Source organism: Engystomops pustulosus, chromosome 6 (genome assembly GCF_040894005.1).
Source record: "Engystomops pustulosus chromosome 6, aEngPut4.maternal, whole genome shotgun sequence".
NCBI classification, from domain to species: Eukaryota; Metazoa; Chordata; class Amphibia; order Anura; family Leptodactylidae; genus Engystomops; species Engystomops pustulosus.
In genome coordinates, this window is record NC_092416.1 from 73,966,048 (window position 1) to 73,984,920 (window position 18,873).

The 18,873-nt window shown below is 44.8% G+C and overlaps 1 protein-coding gene across 5 annotated transcripts in view; it reads left to right on the forward strand.

The window, feature by feature from the left end:
• The window catches only part of VSIG10L2 (V-set and immunoglobulin domain containing 10 like 2), a 39,004-nt gene extending 21,713 nt beyond the window's left edge, over positions 1-17,291 (forward strand). For 4 of the 5 annotated variants that reach the window (XM_072156564.1, XM_072156565.1, XM_072156562.1 and 1 more), the window contains exons 8-13: positions 4,140-4,430; positions 5,524-5,841; positions 6,613-6,735; positions 7,360-7,384; positions 7,564-7,685; positions 17,024-17,290. In XM_072156564.1, coding sequence (XP_072012665.1) covers positions 4,140-4,430; positions 5,524-5,841; positions 6,613-6,735; positions 7,360-7,384; positions 7,564-7,685; positions 17,024-17,118 — 974 coding nt within the window. In that variant the 3' untranslated portion in view covers positions 17,119-17,290. Of the gene's footprint in view, positions 1-4,139; positions 4,431-5,523; positions 5,842-6,612; positions 6,736-7,359; positions 7,385-7,563; positions 7,686-17,023 lie in introns of all 5 variants that reach the window. The other variant, XM_072156566.1, reaches the window with a different exon arrangement.
• Positions 17,292-18,873: the final 1,582 nt, after the last annotated feature.

Sequence of the window (18,873 nt, forward strand, 5' to 3'; positions counted from 1 at the left end):
ACAGTAAAAATCATAAACACATTAGGTATCGCCGCGTCCGAAAATGCCCGATCTATCAAAATATGATGTTTTTTCACTATGTTTAACCCCGTAACGGAAAATAGCGTCCAAAGTCGAAAATGGCATTTTTTTGCTATTTTGAAAAATATAAAAAAATTAATAAAAAGTGATCAAAAGGTCGCACAGTCCCAAAAATTATAGTAATGAAAACGGCATCAAAATTCGCAAAAAATGACACTATCCACAGCTCCGTACACCAAAGTATGAAAAAGTTATTGGCCCCAGAAGAATAAAAAAATATTTTCTACAGGAGGTTTTAATTTTTTTAAATGTATAACATTATAAAACCTATACAAATTTGTGATCCACGTGATCGTACCATCCCAAAGAATAAAGTAGACATGTCATTTGGGACGCAGAGTGAAAGCTGTAAAATCCAAGCCCACAAGAAAAGGTCACAAATGTGGTTTTTCACCATTTTCACTGCATTTGGAATTTTTTTCCCGCTTCCCAGTACACACCATAGAATATTAAATACTGTCACTATGAAGTGCAATTTGTTACGCAGAAAATAAGCCATAACACAGCTCTTTCCAAGCCCACAAGAAAAGGTCACAAATGTGGTTTTTCACCATTTTCACTGCATTTGGAATTTTTTTCCCGCTTCCCAGTACACACCATAGAATATTAAATACTGTCACTATGAAGTGCAATTTGTTACGCAGAAAATAAGCCATAACACAGCTCTTTATGTGGAAAAATAAAAAAGTTATAGATTTTTGAAGTTGGTGAGTGAAAAATGGAAGTGAAAAAACTAAAAAAGGCCAAGTCGTTAAGGGGTTAAGCTTCCTATGCCCTTGTTTTTAAGAAAAAAAATGCTTTTCGTGTTATGCAAATGAGCCTTAGGGGCTCCAGGTTCCATTAACACCTATGGAGTCTGGAGCCGCTTAGCTTCATTTGCATAATTTTAAAAGCATTAAAAACAAATACAAGGTCATAGGAAGCTAAAGGAACAGCGGATCCTGCCAGAGGGGCCACACAGCAGTATTTCCGTGTGCTTGGTTTATAATCCTTGATCCTGATGGTGGATGCCCTTTAAATGGGTTCTGTACACTAAAGTATGTAAAGATTATTGGCAGAATAGGGCAAAATGAAAAAAAAAACAATTTTTGTACAAAAGGTTTAATTTTTTAAAACCTATATAAATTTAGTATCCCACAATCGTACCATCCCAGTGAATAAAGTACAGCCGTCATGTGGAGCACACAGTGAAAGCCGTAAAAACTATGTCTACAAGACAATGACAAAAATGCGTTTTTATCACAATTTGATTGCATTTGGAATATTTTTCCAGCTTTCAAGTAGCCCGCATGTATTATGAAATGCCATCATTAGATAGTACAATTTGTTAGGATCGCCCGAGGATCGCCCGAGGATGCGCGATCTCGGGAACGAGGCCGGAGTTACTGCGCATGCGCAGAACTCCGGCTTCTCGGACGAGGGCGCGCAGCTGCCAGGAGCTGCGCGCCGAAGATCACAGGGTAGGCGGGGGAAAGCAGCTACTGGGGCGTGGAGTAGCCGCGCCGTGTAGCCTCGTGTCCGGCTACTCCACGCCCCGGTAGCCGCTTAATTAAATTTACATATTAGGGCAATAAAGTTTATGCTACGCTAGCGGGGACGTGAGGATTAGCTCTAAAAAGGGCTATCCTCACGTCCCATACATCCACCTACCACCCGATCTACCTTTATAGGTAGATTCGTGGTGGTAGGTTCCCTTTAAAGATTTTTAAAATAGTAAAAAATGAAAACGGAAAAAAGGAAAAAGGTTTTCCCACCACAACGCATTTATGACACATGCACAAGAAATGGTATAAAACTATGATAAATACATATGTATTGACTCAGAGACGGACCATTACTAACTTTACGCAGCTAAACTTGGAAATATTAAAATATGTTTTCGAGGACAGGATACGGAAAATATTGCCTCTTTTGATACCTTGTTAGGCAGCTCCCTTACTTTCACTTTCAGGATGCCTAATGGCATGATGTGAGATTAAAGTAAAACCAGTGTATCTCTTCCAGAAGGAACAGATTCCCAACTGTACACAGCACTGTTTCGATGTATTTGCATCTTTCCAGTACAGTGTAGGGAACTGATTTAGATGGTGAGAGTTTTTTGACTGGGGTCAGGATTCCTAATAGCCATGCTTGATGTGGAAGAGGACTTCCTTACAAGATTGCTAAAAGAGGCAATGTTTTCCTTATCCCATCCTCGAAAATGGTTATAAGTCTTCACACAGTTGCAAGGCAGCCTTGATTGGTAAAGTCTCCATAAGGAGAAGTCTTGCTTCCTCACCACAGGTAAAATAACATTTCTCGGTTGCTGAGCCATTTAGTGTCCTATGATGCCATCTACTGTCCTAATTGGGAATATTGTGTTCAATGTAACAAACACAGCAGTTTTCTGTTTGACTTTTCACTAGAAAGAAAGTGCAAACTGCTTGCACATGTATTTATAAAGTGTCTGCCCCAGTTTTGTTTTGCGGCTGCACTGTGTCCGACAAGACAGAAAAAATTTGCACCTAAAGTGTTAGTGCATAGTCGGAGCATGAACAAAGTGCACCAAAACAAAATGGTGCTTTCTGCCGGAGGAGTTCAGGAGGGCGCAAGATTCATGATGAACGTGTACCACAATTCTGGCGCACTCTGCACATGCAAACTTTACATAGTTCAGTTTGCACTGTTTATGATAAATGTGGACCTGTAAAAATAGGCTCAGCCCTGGATTCTGGATCTTTAGTGGGGAGATTTCTGTGAGAACATATCTCTGTGCCCAGCCCTGCAGACCACTGCTTCACGGATGATGTGCAGTTCCTACACCTGCAACAAGGAAAGTTTATCTGCACTTCAGCTAGCCAAATCGACAGCCATTTGCATGCTGAGTGTTAAGTTACTGCTACTGTTTACAAGTTCTCCAAATAAAGGGACTGTAAGTTTTTGCATTATTTTTGTCTCCAAGTGTGAGTTCCCGGCTAAAACCTCTAATATCAACGGTATCCCCCTATGCCAGTGGTGGCGAACCTATGGCACGGGTGCCAGAGGTGGCACTCAGAGCCCTCTCAGAGGGCGCTCAGGCTGTTGCACCATGGCAGAGTTCTCCAGACAGGGATCCACCTGCAGTCTCAGGACTTGCCATGCTTAGCATTATTTTAAATAGGCGCATCCTTGTATACCGGAGACTGCATGAAGAGAGAGGTGGCGTGGACAGTGTCAGGTTATCATTTGAACTCCTTTGGTGTGACCCCTGTATATTCCTGTTCAGGGGGCTCTCAAGGGTAGCTCCAGTGGCAACCCAAATTTCCTCTCCTTCTGACATATTGGTACCCTCTAGGCCCATTGAAAGCCGTGGTACAGCACAGAGCAAGAAAATTGCTATACGTTACAGCAAAAATATGCATGTTTTGGGTTGCAGTTTGGGCACTCGACCTGTAAAAGGTTCGCCATCGCTGCCCTATGCCATCAGTCAGAACCCAATGTCACAATGTCACATAATGGGAATGCCCCAGGGGGAACCTTGTTACCATTTGGCCTCCCTCTACTTGCTTCACCCTGCTGACCCTGACTGATGTGCAGGGGGCCTATACCAGGACTGTGCTGCCGTTGCTAGGCCACTACCAAGCAAGTCACTTATCTCCTGGTTCACATTTTTCCCCATACACTGTCAGCCCCCATGTTGCACATGTGTCACCTTTTTAAACCGGCAACAATCTATCAACTCTCTGCCAACCCCTGACTCCACTCTTAGCAGTGGTCTTGTTTTTACTAAATTAGCCAAACCCTCTGGGCTACACTGTTCCTCCCATGAAAGTAAATGCAAGTTACAGAAAATGAGTAGAACCTTGAGCTACGTGGATTCAATATCTTGTGGGGTGCGGTTGAGGCAGGAGCCTTAATTCAAAGATATGTATCAGATACACTATATCTATCATAATTTTATGGGATACTCACAAAGTTATGTTCCACACATTGAGAATTGTCTTGCCATCTTTTTCCTCTGTGTCATTTTTTTACACTTTTTATCATCTTTGTTAGTTTGCAAATTGTTTGCTGAATTTCTTGTTCCACCATTTTCACAGAGGCTCCTGTACTATATTCTCCACAACTTGAAACTTCCATTTTAGAAGGACATAATGTTCAGCTGAACTGTTCCCTAAAATTAGCCAACCCAAGCTCAGAAATAACCTGGTACGACAACACCAACAAAGAAATAATCACAGATTCCCAAAAATATGGCATATACAAAGAGAATGGGCTGTCAATCCTGACGGTCCGAGAGACAGAATGGGACACAGATAGCGGACTCTATCGATGCTTGGCATCTAATGCTGTGGGAAACACTTCTCTTCTCCTAAGGCTCCGTGTCAACAGTAAGTATATACCTCCCTTAGTAAGTTATTCTTTTATGTGAAATCTCTCAGTTTACCTATAAAACATGCTATATTAAACAATTTTTACAATAATACAAGCCAGCCGTAGACCACAGCTAAAATAAGGGAAAAGAAAGGGCGGGAGGTTGGGGGAGAAGGAAGGATAGTAAGAGGACATATATATCCTTACATAAGTCCTGGACCCATAAATATAGTGTTCAATTTATAATTGCAGGCAGTTGAGTAGTCAACCAAGGTTAGTGGGGGGCAGGGGATGATGGGTTTGAGGAAATATAGGAGGTTGGGTGAGGGAGCTGTGCAGGAGAGACCCATCCAGGTGGGAGACCTGTGGCAGGATGTTGGAGGAGTGCTCTGGAGGCAGGGGGCAGGGTTACATCAGAGATGTTCCAAGAACCATGTGGTGGAGTTAAAAGGGTTGGCCACAAGGTGGCCATGTGCCTTTGCTGCCTTAATAATAATCTCTAAATCTTCATCAAGTGATTCAGCATTCCTGCTATTTACTTTAGTGCTGTCCGCAAACTCTCTGTGATTCTTTGTTTACATTTGTGAGCACTGGTAAATAGGAGGGCCCTGAAGCAGTACAATGTGACCCTCCTGCCCCCTATCCTTTTTTCCTGTGCCTGTCAGTGAGGACCGACTCTGAGAGAGAGTGGGAGATACCATGAGAATGGTTTGGACCAGTGATAGAAAATGTGTAAAATGTATATATATATATATATATACATACACACATACACAGAGGGAAGCATGGTGAAAACAGGGAAAGAATGAAGCTCTAAGGAGGCAAAGACACAGGAACATATGCTGTACATGCAGAGACATGTCTAATGGAACAGATATATTGAAAAGTGCCCAACCTCTTTAAAGCATTCGAACATCCTAGTGCCTATATGAGTTTTGGACTGTTTTTTTTTTTTTTTTTTTTGCCAGACAAGACCACGGGTGTAGTATCCGTTCGTGTGTAAGGAGCCTAAAAGTACTGCATAATGAGAGAAATATACTTAGCAAATGTGTGAGTCTTCTTTTTTAGTCTTTTTTTTTAAGAATTAATTTTTACACCTAATATTGACAGAATATCCTACACCTCCGAATGTGACAATCAGTAAACTTCTGTACAGCCGGCAAAGGACTGAGGTGGATCTGGAGTGGATGACACAAGGAGCTGGGGACTTAACTGGCTTTATGGTACAGAGACAAGCCAGCATCAGATCTGTCCCCATTCCTAAGAGATCCGTTCAGACAGCGGCATGGGACACAGTGGCCAGTGGCATTGAGCCTGAAATCCGGGGACACAAACTTGGTGGATTGGACCCATCCATTGTATATGCCTTCAGAATCCTGGCTGTCAACCATAAGACTACAGGATTTCCTTCTGAGGTGAAGACACCAGGTATAGTAATCTGAGGTCCATTGATGTGATGCTGGTATGATACTAGGATATGATTTTTAAGCTTTTTCTCCTAAAACCTCCCTTCTCCTTATGCTTGCCTGAATCTCCAGCATACAGGATATGAGAAGTGGTACTGTGCGGTTATGTGTGGATCTATGTTCCATACATAAATATGTTTTAATGTGTAATATTCTAGTGGTTAAAGAGAATATAAGTCTTGTAGGTGTGAAGATAAATATAACTCTCCTTGTTTCTGGTTTCTTCAGAGGTCAGTGAGCATATAGTGCTGCAGTAAGATATAGGATATTCCTAAATTCTGTCCCCATAGCAGCAGCTTCACCATCCACATACTTTGTATAGATGGGTTAAGTCCAATAGGCAAATGGGTTTTTGAATCCCCAGTGCATGCAGTGATCTGTAATGAAGGAGAGATACAGAAGTAGCCAAATGGTGTGGAAAAACAAAAACATCTATTTGTCAGGAGTCTGTCCATTACATAAAGTTTAAACCATCTAACGGTCCTGAAGAAGAAAAAGTTTTTTTTCTTGAAACACATCTAATCCATTCCTATTTTTAGTAGGTATAGACAACGGTCTCTGCGCTGACAGTATTTTTCTCTCTGCTATATTGTTATCCCATCTCCGGATTATGCCACATGTAACAGATTTCTGCTAAAAAGAAGGCGTTTTGAAATGGATATGGATCACACATTAGTAATAAGAGTCAAAAGTCTGGAAATATTACACATTTCTATCATTTGTTTCCTTCCAGCTGACCCACCAAATAATGTCTACCCCGCTGCTATTGGGGCTGGCTTCGCTGGTATGTTAGTGGCAAGTGTGGTCTGTCTTCTGGTTTTCCAATACATTGTCCGGAACCGTGAGAACAACCCACGTGAGTGTTAACTACATCTTTTGATAACTTACATGAATAAATACACACTTAAAGGAAATTTTCCTTCAAAGTGAAGCATGATGTGACTGTGGTAATCTTCTTATATTTGTTATCCATGGCCTCCTTTGGCACTTACACTAACTACTGCCTGATCTCAGTAGCAGAGGAAGTTTCAGCACATGGTGGCAGGGGGAAGTGCTCCTTGCACACCAGAACAGCTTGTGAATCTGTAGTACAGAGGGGCTCTGGTGCTACCCCATAGAACTTCATAAGCATCATTTTGAAAGTTGATTTTAGAAGGAAGGAGGCCATGGATAACAAATATAAGATGATTACCACATTCATAGTGCCTGGATCTATGAGTAAGTGTCCCTGGTTTATCATGCTGGATTTTACAGATTTTCCTCATCCTCGTTTTTTTAGGCAATATCTGGTGGAGAACGCCACCAGATACAAGCTCTGTCTTCTATGTAGTACATGTACAATATAAGTACTTATATAATACAGTGTAGTGCATAGGTCTTGAACAATCATAGAGAAAGACATTTTGAAGTGAATGTAAATAGACTTTAAATTGAATAAATTAATAATTTACACATTGTGTCTTTTTATCTCCGTGTTCAGGGCTGCACGACTTGTTTTTCAGAGGGTAAGTAAAGTTTATTTCCATTGAACACTAATAGTATATACACTTAACATAAATCTCCATTATCTTTTTGTCCAAAGTTCCTGTGTGCCTGTAAAACTCAGTGTAGTGTGATCGTGCAGTCATCCAATCTACAGTATTTGTACCTTATACAACAAGTTGCCATTTCTTCTGCATTTCAGAGCCGCAGCTGAGTCACGAGAGAACATCCGCAACCCAGAGGATGCTGAAACAGCTGCAGATGGTGAGGAGGGACCCTCCGGTTCCAATGACCAAGGTCCAGTGGCAGAGACATCCGCTGAGGGTATGATACCAGGATATATACTTGTGTTTGTGAAAAAAAAACATAATGGCCAGGTATTACTGTATTTTAAAGAGTTCTCAGAATTAATTTCTGTAACTTTTCAATTGTCTTTGGGGGAGATTTACCATGGGAGTTATTTTTAAAGTAAGTTTTTTTGGATCCTCTGTTTTTTTGTTTTTTTTTCTGGAGACCTTACAACAATATCTATTCCTTCCTTCTAACTGAGACAATTATTGTGACAGCTAAAAAAGTTTCATTTATATGATAAATGTGCTGTAAATCGGCTTCCTCAGAACCCAACCCTCATCATCATGTTCAGGTATGATGGAGTGAGCTCCCAAACACAGAGAGCACTGATCTTCCAGCCGTAAGTGGAGCTCGCTGCATTATAGCTTGATGTGAAGGAGAGAACTTGTTTCATACAGCAGTAGATGCTCCAGATAAGGCAGCCAGCACACAGACCTTGATGATTAGACTGGACAAGACCTTACAGTTACATACAGTTGAGTGTTTGATACAATATATCTGGTGTTAGCACCCATGGTCTTTGCACCCATAAGGTAATTGGTTCTGATATTGGTTGGCATAATACATTGCATGGAGTGGGAAGCAGGTGCCACCATACACTGTATAGCTACCATGTGCAGGTACTCGACTACCATTGAAGTCAAAGGTACATGGTCACTACAATGAGCTCTCCTCTAAGCCCTTTTGTAAAATCACTGCAAATGCACTATTGTTCTGTCAACAATTTTGCAATTTAAAGGGGTTTTCCCATGAAAGAAGATTCTCACATCTCTATCCCCAAGTGATGTTAACATGATAAAGATAATTTTTAACCCCTTACTGTATTTTACTCGGTTTTATTGCTGTTTAAGCTCATATCACTGTCTATGCTGCTCAGTGCAAAACCCCAAGGTGTGGTTGGGGCCTCTCTAAGCAAACACATTACTGTATTATCCATCTAGTTTTGTGGGTTGACAATGTGGTTAGATTATCAGGGTACAGGTGCATGTATACTTTCATCTGGCTACTGACATTGTACTAACACTTACATACTGTCACTGACACATAGAGAGATGAGACAGATGAGAGATGCATGAGATGATTACACAGAGGCTGATAGATCATTACTAGAGATGAGCGAACATACTCGTCCGAGCTTGATGCTCGATCGAGCATTAGCGTACTCGTAACTGCTCGTTGCTCGGACGAGTATTTCGCCCGCTCGAGAAAATGGCAGCTCCCGCCGTTTTGCTTTTTGGCGGCCAGAAACAGAGCCAATCACAAGCCAGGAGACTCTGCACTCCACCCAGCATGACGTGGTACCCTTACACGTAGATAGCAGTGGTTGGCTGGCCAGATCAGGTGACCCTGGGATAGACTAGCCGCTGCCCGCGCTGCTCGGATCATTCTCTGTCTGGATGCCGCTAGGGAGAGAGCTGCTGCTGCTCAGGGAAAGCGTTAGGGTGTTCTATTAGCTTACTGTTAGGCAGGAGTGATTCTTAAAGAACCCAACAGCCCTTCTTAGGGCTACAATAACGTTATAATTTTTTTTTTTTTTTATTTGCAGCTAGTACCATATTGTGAGGAATTAGCAGGGGGACTTGCTACCGTTGTGTTTAGCTCTTAGTGACACACATATCCACCTCAAACACCAAAGTGGGAAAATTTATTAGGGGTTTGAGTAGAATTAGGCACAGTCTGCCAGTTTCTTTTTATTTTACGTTTATTTTTTTCATAACTCAGCGTCATCTCATCTGGCATAGTAGTGTGCTGTAATACTTGGCTAGAAAATAGCCATAGGAGAATACAAACGTCTTAATTACGCCTGCAGTAGCGTTATATATATTTGATTTCTGGTTGATCTGCTGGTGGCTGTACTTGCTGCAGTGCATCTACTATCAAATTGGGAGCAATTTGGAGTCAGACTTGCGACCACTGTGTTTTAGTGACGCACATATCCATCGCAAAGACCGAAGTGGGAAAATTTATTAGGGCCCGGGGTTGTATTTCAATTAGGCACAGTCTGCCAGTTTCTTTTTATTTTACGTTTATTTTTTTCATAACTCAGCGTCATCTCATCTGGCATAGTAGTGTGCTGTTATACTTGGCTAGAAAATAGCCATAGGAGAATACAAACGTCTTAATTACGCCTACAGTAGCGTTATATATATTTGATTTCTGGTTGATCTGCTGGTGGCTGTACTTGCTGCAGTGCATCTACTATCAAATTGGGAGCAATTTGGAGTCAGACTTGCGACCACTGTGTTTTAGTGACGCACATATCCATCGCAAAGACCGAAGTGGGAAAATTTATTAGGGCCCGGGGTTGTATTTCAACTAGGCACAGTCTGCCATTTCCTTTTTTATTTTACGTTTATTTTTTTCATAACTCAGCGTCATCTCATCTGGCATAGTAGTGTGCTGTAATACTTGGCTAGAAAATAGCCATAGGAGAATACAAACGTCTTAATTACGCCTACAGTAGCGTTATATATATTTGATTTCTGGTTGATCTGCTGGTGGCTGTACTTGCTGCAGTGCATCTACTATCAAATTGGGAGCAATTTGGAGTCAGACTTGCGACCACTGTGTTTTAGTGACGCACATATCCATCGCAAAGACCGAAGTGGGAAAATTTATTAGGGCCCGGGGTTGTATTTCAACTAGGCACAGTCTGCCATTTCCTTTTTTATTTTACGTTTATTTTTTTCATAACTCAGCGTCATCTCATCTGGCATAGTAGTGTGCTGTAATACTTGGCTAGAAAATAGCCATAGCAATAGGATAGCATCGTTTGGTTTTAAAAACTAAAAAACACAAAAAAAAAAAAAAAAAAAAAAAAAAGTTAAAAAAAAAATACAAGTTATAACTCTCATTTTCAAAATGTTTAACCCGAGGGCTAGGGGTAGAGGACGAGGGCGGGGACGTGGGCGTCCAACTACTGCAGGGGTCAGAGGCCGTGGTCCTGGGCGGGGTGAGACACCACCTGCTTATGAGGGAGCAGGGGAACGCCGCAGAGCTACACTCCCTAGGTTCATGTCTGAAGTTACTGGGACTCGTGGTAGAGCACTGTTGAGGCCAGAACAGTGCGAACAGGTGATGTCGTGGATTGCCGACAATGCTTCGAGCAATTTGTCCACCAGTCAGTCTTCCACGCAGTCCACCCATGTCACCGAAATCGGCACTCCTCCAGCTCCTGCACCTCAGCCTCCTCCCCCCCAGTCTGCCCCCTCCCAGCAAAATTTGCCATTTGAACCGGCATACTCTGAGGAACTGTTTTCTGGACCCTTCCCACAGTCACAAACCACTTGTCCGGTTGCTGATGAGCAATTTTCTGATGCCCAGGTTTTCCACCAGTCGCAGTCTGTGGGTGATGATGACCTTGTTGACGTAGTGGAAGAAGTGTGTAAAGAGGTGTCCGACGATGAGGAGACACGGTTGTCAGACAGTGGGGAAGTTGTTGTCAGGGCAGGAAGTCCGAGGGGGGAGCAGACTGAGGGATCGGAGGATGATGAGGTGACAGACCCAAGCTGGGTTGAGAGGCCGGGTGAACACAGTGCTTCTGAGACGGAGGAGAGTCCTCGACCAGAACAGGTTGGAAGAGGCAGTGGTGGGGCCAGACGGAGAGGCAGGGCCAGAGCTGGTGCATCAGCGCCAAATGTGTCAACTAGTGAAGCTCCCGTGGCGAGGGCTCCTGCGGCGAGGGCTAGATTTTCAGAAGTCTGGAGGTTCTTTAAGGAAACACCGGATGACCGACGGACTGTGGTGTGCCACATTTGCCAAACCAGGATCAGCAGGGGTTCCACCACTACTAGCTTAACTACCACCAGTATGCGCAGGCATATGAATGCTAAACACCCCACTCAGTGGCAACAAGCGCGTTCACCTCCGGCCGTGCACACCACTGCTCCTTCCCCTGTGTCAGCTGATAGTCAGCCCCCTGCCCAGGACCCTGCCACAAAAACCCCATCGTCACCTCCACGATCCTCCACAGCATCCACCAGCGTTCAGCTCTCCATACCCCAGACGCTGGAGCGGAAACGCAAATATAGTGCAACCCACCCGCACGCCCAAGCCCTTAATGTGCACATTTCCAGATTGCTAAGCCTGGAGATGCTGCCCTATAGGCTAGTAGAGACCGAGGCCTTTCGCAGCCTCATGGCGGCGGCCGCCCCTCGGTATTCGGTCCCCAGCCGCCACTACTTTTCCCGATGTGCCGTCCCAGCCCTGCACCAGCACGTGTCAGACAACATAATCCGTGCCCTGACCAACGCCGTTTCTGACAAGGTCCACCTGACCACGGACACGTGGACGAGTGCTGCCGGGCAGGGCCACTATATATCTCTGACGGCACATTGGGTTAACTTGGTGGAGGCTGGGACCGAGTGTGACCCTGCGGCTGGTCATATACTGCCGACGCCGAGGATTGCGGGGCCTACCTCGGTCCAGGTGTTTGAGGCCTACTATGCCTCCTCCTCCTCCCACCCCTCCTCCACCTCCTCCTCCGAACGACCATCCGTGGGCATGGCGCCATCAGTCGGTAGCTCTAGGCACAGCAGCAGTGCCGTCGCTAAGCGACAGCAGGCGGTGCTCAAACTGCTGAGCCTAGGCGATAAAAGGCACACCGCCCAAGAACTATTACAGGGCATCACGGCGCAGACTGATCTGTGGCTGGCACCGCTGAACCTGAAGCCAGGCATGGTTGTGTGTGACAACTGCCGTAACCTGGTGGCGGCTCTGCAACTCGGCAGACTGACACATGTGCCATGCCTGGCCCATGTGTTAAATCTGATAGTTCAGCGTTTCCTCAAGACATACCCCAATCTGTCTGATTTGCTCACGAAGGTGCGCCGCATCTGTGCGCATTTCAGGAAGTCCAGCACAGATGCTGCCACTCTCAGGGCAGCGCAGCGCCGCCTCCAACTGCCCGCTCACCGACTGTTGTGCGACGTGCCCACGAGGTGGAATTCAACACTGACCATGTTATCCAGAGTTTACCAGCAGCGCCGAGCGATTGTAGACTGCCAGATGTCAACTTCCACCAGAACTGGTAGTCAGGTCAGTCAGCTTCCTCAAGTCTACAATGAGGAGTGGACGTGGATGTCTGATATCTGTCAGGTGCTGAGTAACTTTGAGGAGTCAACACAGATGGTCAGTGGCGATGCCGCCATCATCAGCCTCACCATCCCGCTGCTTGGCCTGTTGAAAAACTCTCTGGTCAGCATGAAGTCGGAAGCTTTGCGCTCCTCACAAGAGACTGGGGAAGAAGATTCCCTTGTTGATAGCCAAAGCACCCTTAGGTCTGTTTCTCAGCGCATATCGGAGGAGGTGGAGGTGGAGGAGGATGAGGAGGAAGAGGAGGAGAATGTTGGCGAGACACAAGAGGGGACCATTGTTGAGTCCTACACTGTTGAGCGTGTATGGGCAGAAGAAGAGGAGTTGGAGGAGTTGGAGGAGGAGGAAATGGACAGTCAGGCCAGTGAGGGGAGTGAATTCTTACGCGTTGGTACTCTGGCGCATATGGCAGATTTCATGCTAGGCTGCCTATCCCGTGACCCTCGCGTTCAAAGAATTTATTCCAGCACCGATTACTGGGTGTTCACTCTCCTGGACCCACGGTACAAGCAAAATCTTTCCACTCTCATCCCTGGAGAGGAAAGGAGTGTGAGAATGCATGAATACCAGCAGGCCCTGGTGCACAAGCTGAAACAGTATTTCCCTTCTGACAGCGCTAGCGGCAGAGTGCGTAGTTCTGCGGGACAAGTAGCGAGGGAGAGTAGGCGAGCAGGCAGCTTGTCCAGCACTGGCAAGGGTACGCTTTACAAGGCTTTTGCCAGCTTTATGTCACCCCAGCAAGACACTGTCACCTGTCCCCAGTCTCGGCAGAGTAGGGCTGATCTTTACAGAAAGATGGTGAGGGAGTACGTAGCTGACCATACCATCGTCCTAAATGATCACACAGCTCCCTACAACTACTGGGTTTCAAAGCTGGACATGTGGCACGAACTGGCGCTGTACGCCTTGGAGGTTCTTGCCTGCCCTGCCGCTAGCGTCTTGTCAGAGCGGGTTTTCAGTGCAGCTGGTGGCATCATCACCGATAAGCGTACACGCCTGTCGACTGACAGCGCTGACAGGCTGACGCTTATCAAGATGAATAAAGCATGGATTTCTCCTAATTTCAAATCTCCAGCAGGTGAAGGAAGCTCAACCTGAATAATTTATCCACTCCTCCTCCTCCTCATTTTCCTCCTTCTCCTCCTCTTTCTACAGTAAAGCAGAGGAAACTGGCTGTTTTTTGACAGGGCCCACTGGCTCTAGGTATAGTACTTTATGCATTTAATTTTTCTGGAGGGCCACCGACACGGTCCTCTGTTTTAAACAATTTTTGGGAGTGCCACATACAGGCACTCAATCTATTCAATTTTTCTGGAGGGCCACCTTTCCGGTCCTCTGTTTTAAACAATTTTTTGGGACTGCCACATACAGGCACTCAATCTATTCCATTTTTCTGGAGGGCCACCTACCTGCTCCTCTGGTTTAAAAACTTTTTTGGACTGCCACATACAGGCACTCAATCTATTCCATTTTTCTGGAGGGCCACCTACCTGCTCCTCTGGTTTAAAAACTTTTTTGGACTGCCACATACAGGCACTCAATCTATTCCATTTTTCTGGAGGGCCACCTACCTGCTCCTCTGGTTTGAAAACTTTTTTGGACTGCCACATACAGGCACTCAATCTATTCCATTTTTCTGGAGGGCCACCTACCTGCTCCTCTGGTTTGAAAAATTTTTTGGACTGCCACATACAGGCACTCAATCTATTCCATTTTTCTGGAGGGCCACCTACCTGCTCCTCTGGTTTGAAAACTTTTTTGGACTGCCACATACAGGCACTATCCAAATTGAATTGTCTCCATAGCAGCCTCCACACGTTGTCTCCATTGCTACCTCCAAAAGTCGTCCATATAGCTGCCTCCATACATCGTCCCTTTATCAAACGAGGTTTGTCAGGCCGAAATTTGGGTTGTTTTCATGGATTCCACATCAAAGTTGTTAACTTTGTCGCCACCCTGCTGTGTTATCCACAAAATACACTGGCAAACTTTTACCATTTACGGATATTATTTCAGCGCTTCTTGCGCATCTGTTTACATTCCCCTCACCCGCCATATCCTAAACTTATAAGAACGCTACTACACTTGATCTTATACAAAAGGTTCTTAGAAGTGCTGTTTGGGGAGTAGCCTAGAGACAGGGGCTTGGATTGGCGAAAGCTCGCCTAGCAGCGGAGCGCCAGCTCCATGCGCATCATGCGCTTCTTGCGCATCTGTTTACATTCCCCTCACCCGCCATATCCTAAACTTATAAGAACGCTACTACACTTGATCTTATACAAAAGGTTCTTAGAAGTGCTGTTTGGGGAGTAGCCTAGAGACAGGGGCTTGGATTGGCGAAAGCTCGCCTAGCAGCGGAGCGCCAGCTCCATGCGCATCATGCGCTTCTTGCGCATCTGTTTACATTCCCCTCACCCGCCATATTCCAAACTTATAAGAACGCTACTACACTTAACTTGGTGCAGGCTGGGACCGAGTCTGACCCTGGGGCTGGTCATATACTGCCGACGCAGAGGATTGCGGGGCCTACCTCGGTCCAGGTCTCAAAGGCCTACTATACCTCCAAATCCTCCCACCCCTCCTCCACCTCCTCCTCCTCCGAATTACCATCCGTGGGCATGGCGCCATCAGTCGGTAGCTCTAGGCACAGCAGCAGTGCCGTTGCTAAGCGACAGCAGGCGGTGCTCAAACTGCTGAGCCTAGGTGATAAAAGGCACACCGCCCAAGAGCTATTGCAGGGCATTCCACATCAAACTTGTTAACTTTGTCGCCACCCTGCTGTGTAAGCCACAAAATATACTGGAAAACTTTTTTCATTTACGGATATTATTTCAGCGCTTCTTGCGCAGATGTTTACATTCCCCTCACCCGCCATATCCCAAACTTATAAGAACGCTACTACACTTGATCTTATCCGAAAGGTTCTTAGAAGTGCTGTTTGGGGAGTAGCCTAGAGACAGGGGCTTGGATTGGCGAAAGCTCGCCTGGCAGCGGAGCGCCAGCTCCATGCCAAGAACCAACTAACATAGTTTTAACTGCAGTACCTTTAATCTACTACTAGTTCACTGCCTCCATACATCGTCCCCTTATCAAACGAGCTGTGTCAGGCAGAATTTTGGATTGTTTTCATGGCTTCCATGTTAACTTTGTCGCCACCCTGCTGTGTAATCCACAAAATATACTGGCAAACTTTTATCATGTACCAATATTATTTGAGCGCTTCTTGCTCACCTTCTTTGGTTCCTCTCTGCTACCCATTGGTTTGAAGCCTGAGTCCATTTAGGGTATGTCGCCATGCCACTCTCTAGCCTTCCGCTGCTGCCGCTGCCTCTGCATGCCGTCCCCTATAGTGTCAGGGTCAATTATTGGATGTTTTAGATGCTATCTAGCTTCATTCTGTCACTCTGTCATGGCCATGCTGTTGCCCATAATTTTGGCATAATGGTGCGATTAAGCAGCCTCAGAGGCATCCATGCATGCTGCCCCTGCTGTTTCCTGTCCATTTCCGTGGTGTTTCCATCCTTTTCTGAGGTTCCCAGGTGTTTGGCCAAGCTTCCCTGTGCAGAGCCTTGGTCCCCTTGAAAAATGCTCGAGTCTCCCATTGACTTCAATGGGGCTCGTTACTCGAAACGAGCACTCGAGCATCGGGAAAAGTTCGTCTCGAATAACGAGTACCCGAGCATTTTAGTGCTCGCTCATCTCTAATCATTACACTGTTACACTGTGTTACATCTCACAGATATGTGCCTGCCTTCCCCTTCCCCTGGATCACTTATCTCCTTGTAGCTTGTAGTTTGCAGCCTCACTCCCTGCTCACCATGTGCTGACAGGCTGTGAATCAGTGAGTGTTTGTGAGCTCTGCGCTACAGCCACACAGCAGAGACAGAGAGAAACTCAGCTTCATAATCTCCACTCCTGACCCTAAGTGAGAAGTTACTGGGTCGTGTCTAGGGGAAAACTGAAATTGTGTACACCAGGACTGATAGAGACAGGTTGGACTATTATCTGTGAAATGCTACATTTTTGTTAATAACAGTGAATTAGAGAATGTTTTATTTTGCTATCCTATGTAAGTATATATAAGAAACTTGTCTTTGTGGGAATGCCCCTTTAAGAAGCTGCCATTGTAGCCAACTATAAGGAGAATTGTGCCCCCACTGTATGTTTTGTATAGAGAAATGCTTTTACAATTCATCTTTTCATTCATTTGTCTGCAGCGGCTGCTCCCACTGATGTGCCCTTGTCTCAGTTGTCTGCTGGTCCAGAAGAGGCTCCAGTGAATGTTACCATCACAGTGACTGCAACATCCTAAATAAGGGTCTCAGTATGATGTAGTGGGAAAGTAACCACAGAGATAGTTGCATGATGTCCTGTGCCGTGTTCCGTCTGATCCGTGCCCTTGTTTGTTTACAGGGGCACCGAAGCCGCGCAAAGGGAGCTTCCGGCCGTCAATGTGGCCGGCTCCTCCCATCCGTCCCTATCTCTCAGTGTTGGGAGATGGTGTCGGATGGGAGCTTCCGGCCGGCAGGAAGCCTCCTGTGCACCCTTGTAAACAAACCGGCGCACAGATGAGACGGACCACAGGGCAGGACATCAGCAGGGCCAGACGAGGTAAGTACACATTTATTATTTTTAAATAGCCCACCCTAGTCCGGCCCTGAGTAAATTTTTACACCCGGATAACCCCTTTAAATACCCACAACAAAGTTGAGTTGAGTCTTGACCATCCTAAGATTCACAGCTATAACCCAAGAAGCAGAGTGCATTAGTAATCCGTTAAGTAGGGGAAGTATATGCAGTCTCCAGCTTAAGAACACCTGATTTACAAATGACCCCTAGTTAAAAACCCACCTCTCTGCTCACTATGATACTCACTGGGTACTCGTAATTTACTGGATTGCTTTATTGTTACTCCTTGTTTCAATGACAACCAAAAATTATGGAAATCCTATTGTCAGAAGGATGAAAAAAATTACTTTTTCTGGAGTTATAGAATATAGCAGTTCCCACTTATTGTACATATAAAATGAACTGAAGATCAAACCTACAGAAAATATCTTGTATGTATTCTGGCAGCTGCCTATATTACAGAAATGCATTGTAATAGGTTGTGCAAGGTTAAATGGGTATTCCCCTTTCAGCAAATAAATGTTATTGTTTGTGTAATGAAAAGTTATACAGTTTTTCAATATACTTTCTGTATCAATCCCTCCCTTTCTAGATCTCTGCTTGCTGTCCTTCTATAGAAAGCTTCATTGTTTATTTCCAGTGGACAGAAATCTGTCCATGGTCAGACAGGTGCACGGCTCATTATAACAAACAGGTCTAATTACTCTCTGATACTAACGAGCCACGCACTTGTGTGACCATGGTCAGATCTCTATACACAGGAAGTAAACAATGAAGCTTTCTATAGAATGACAGCAAGCGAAGATCTAGAAAACTGTGAGAAATTGATACAGAAAGTATATTGGAAAATGGGATAACTTCTCATTATATAAAAAATAACATTAATTTGCCAAAATGGGAAAACCCCTCTAAGCATTAGTTCAAGAAATGTGCTGTCACCATCAAAGATCTTTGCCAAAACCGTCAAAACTGGTTTAGACGGTTTTATGGCAAGAAAAATGTGCAAAGAAAATTTAATTTTTGGTATATTTTATGGGCTGATTACGGATGGCATTCCAAAGTTATAAGGTATACCCTCAACTTCACCCAAAACGTTTTAAAAATTAGGATAAAGCGACAAAACAAAAAACTACAGACAGTGTTAGGTTTTGGCCCTGGAAAGCTGTGTAACCATACTGATGTGGGGAACAGCAGGACTATGAAAAATTTGTTTATATTCCAGGATTGTGGCTAAACCTCATGCACTTCTACTATGTGCAGAACAGTGTCCCTCTTCTCTGGATAAGACTAGTATCAGACTTCTGGTTAGATATTACAGCCATGGGAGGTGCTGGGGGTCAGTTTGAGAGATCAAGCAGCGTGTGGAGGCCAGTGCTCCAAGTCCAGCTACATCCAGGAATTTAAATGCATTTTCCTCAGTCCTGCTGTGACACAAAAT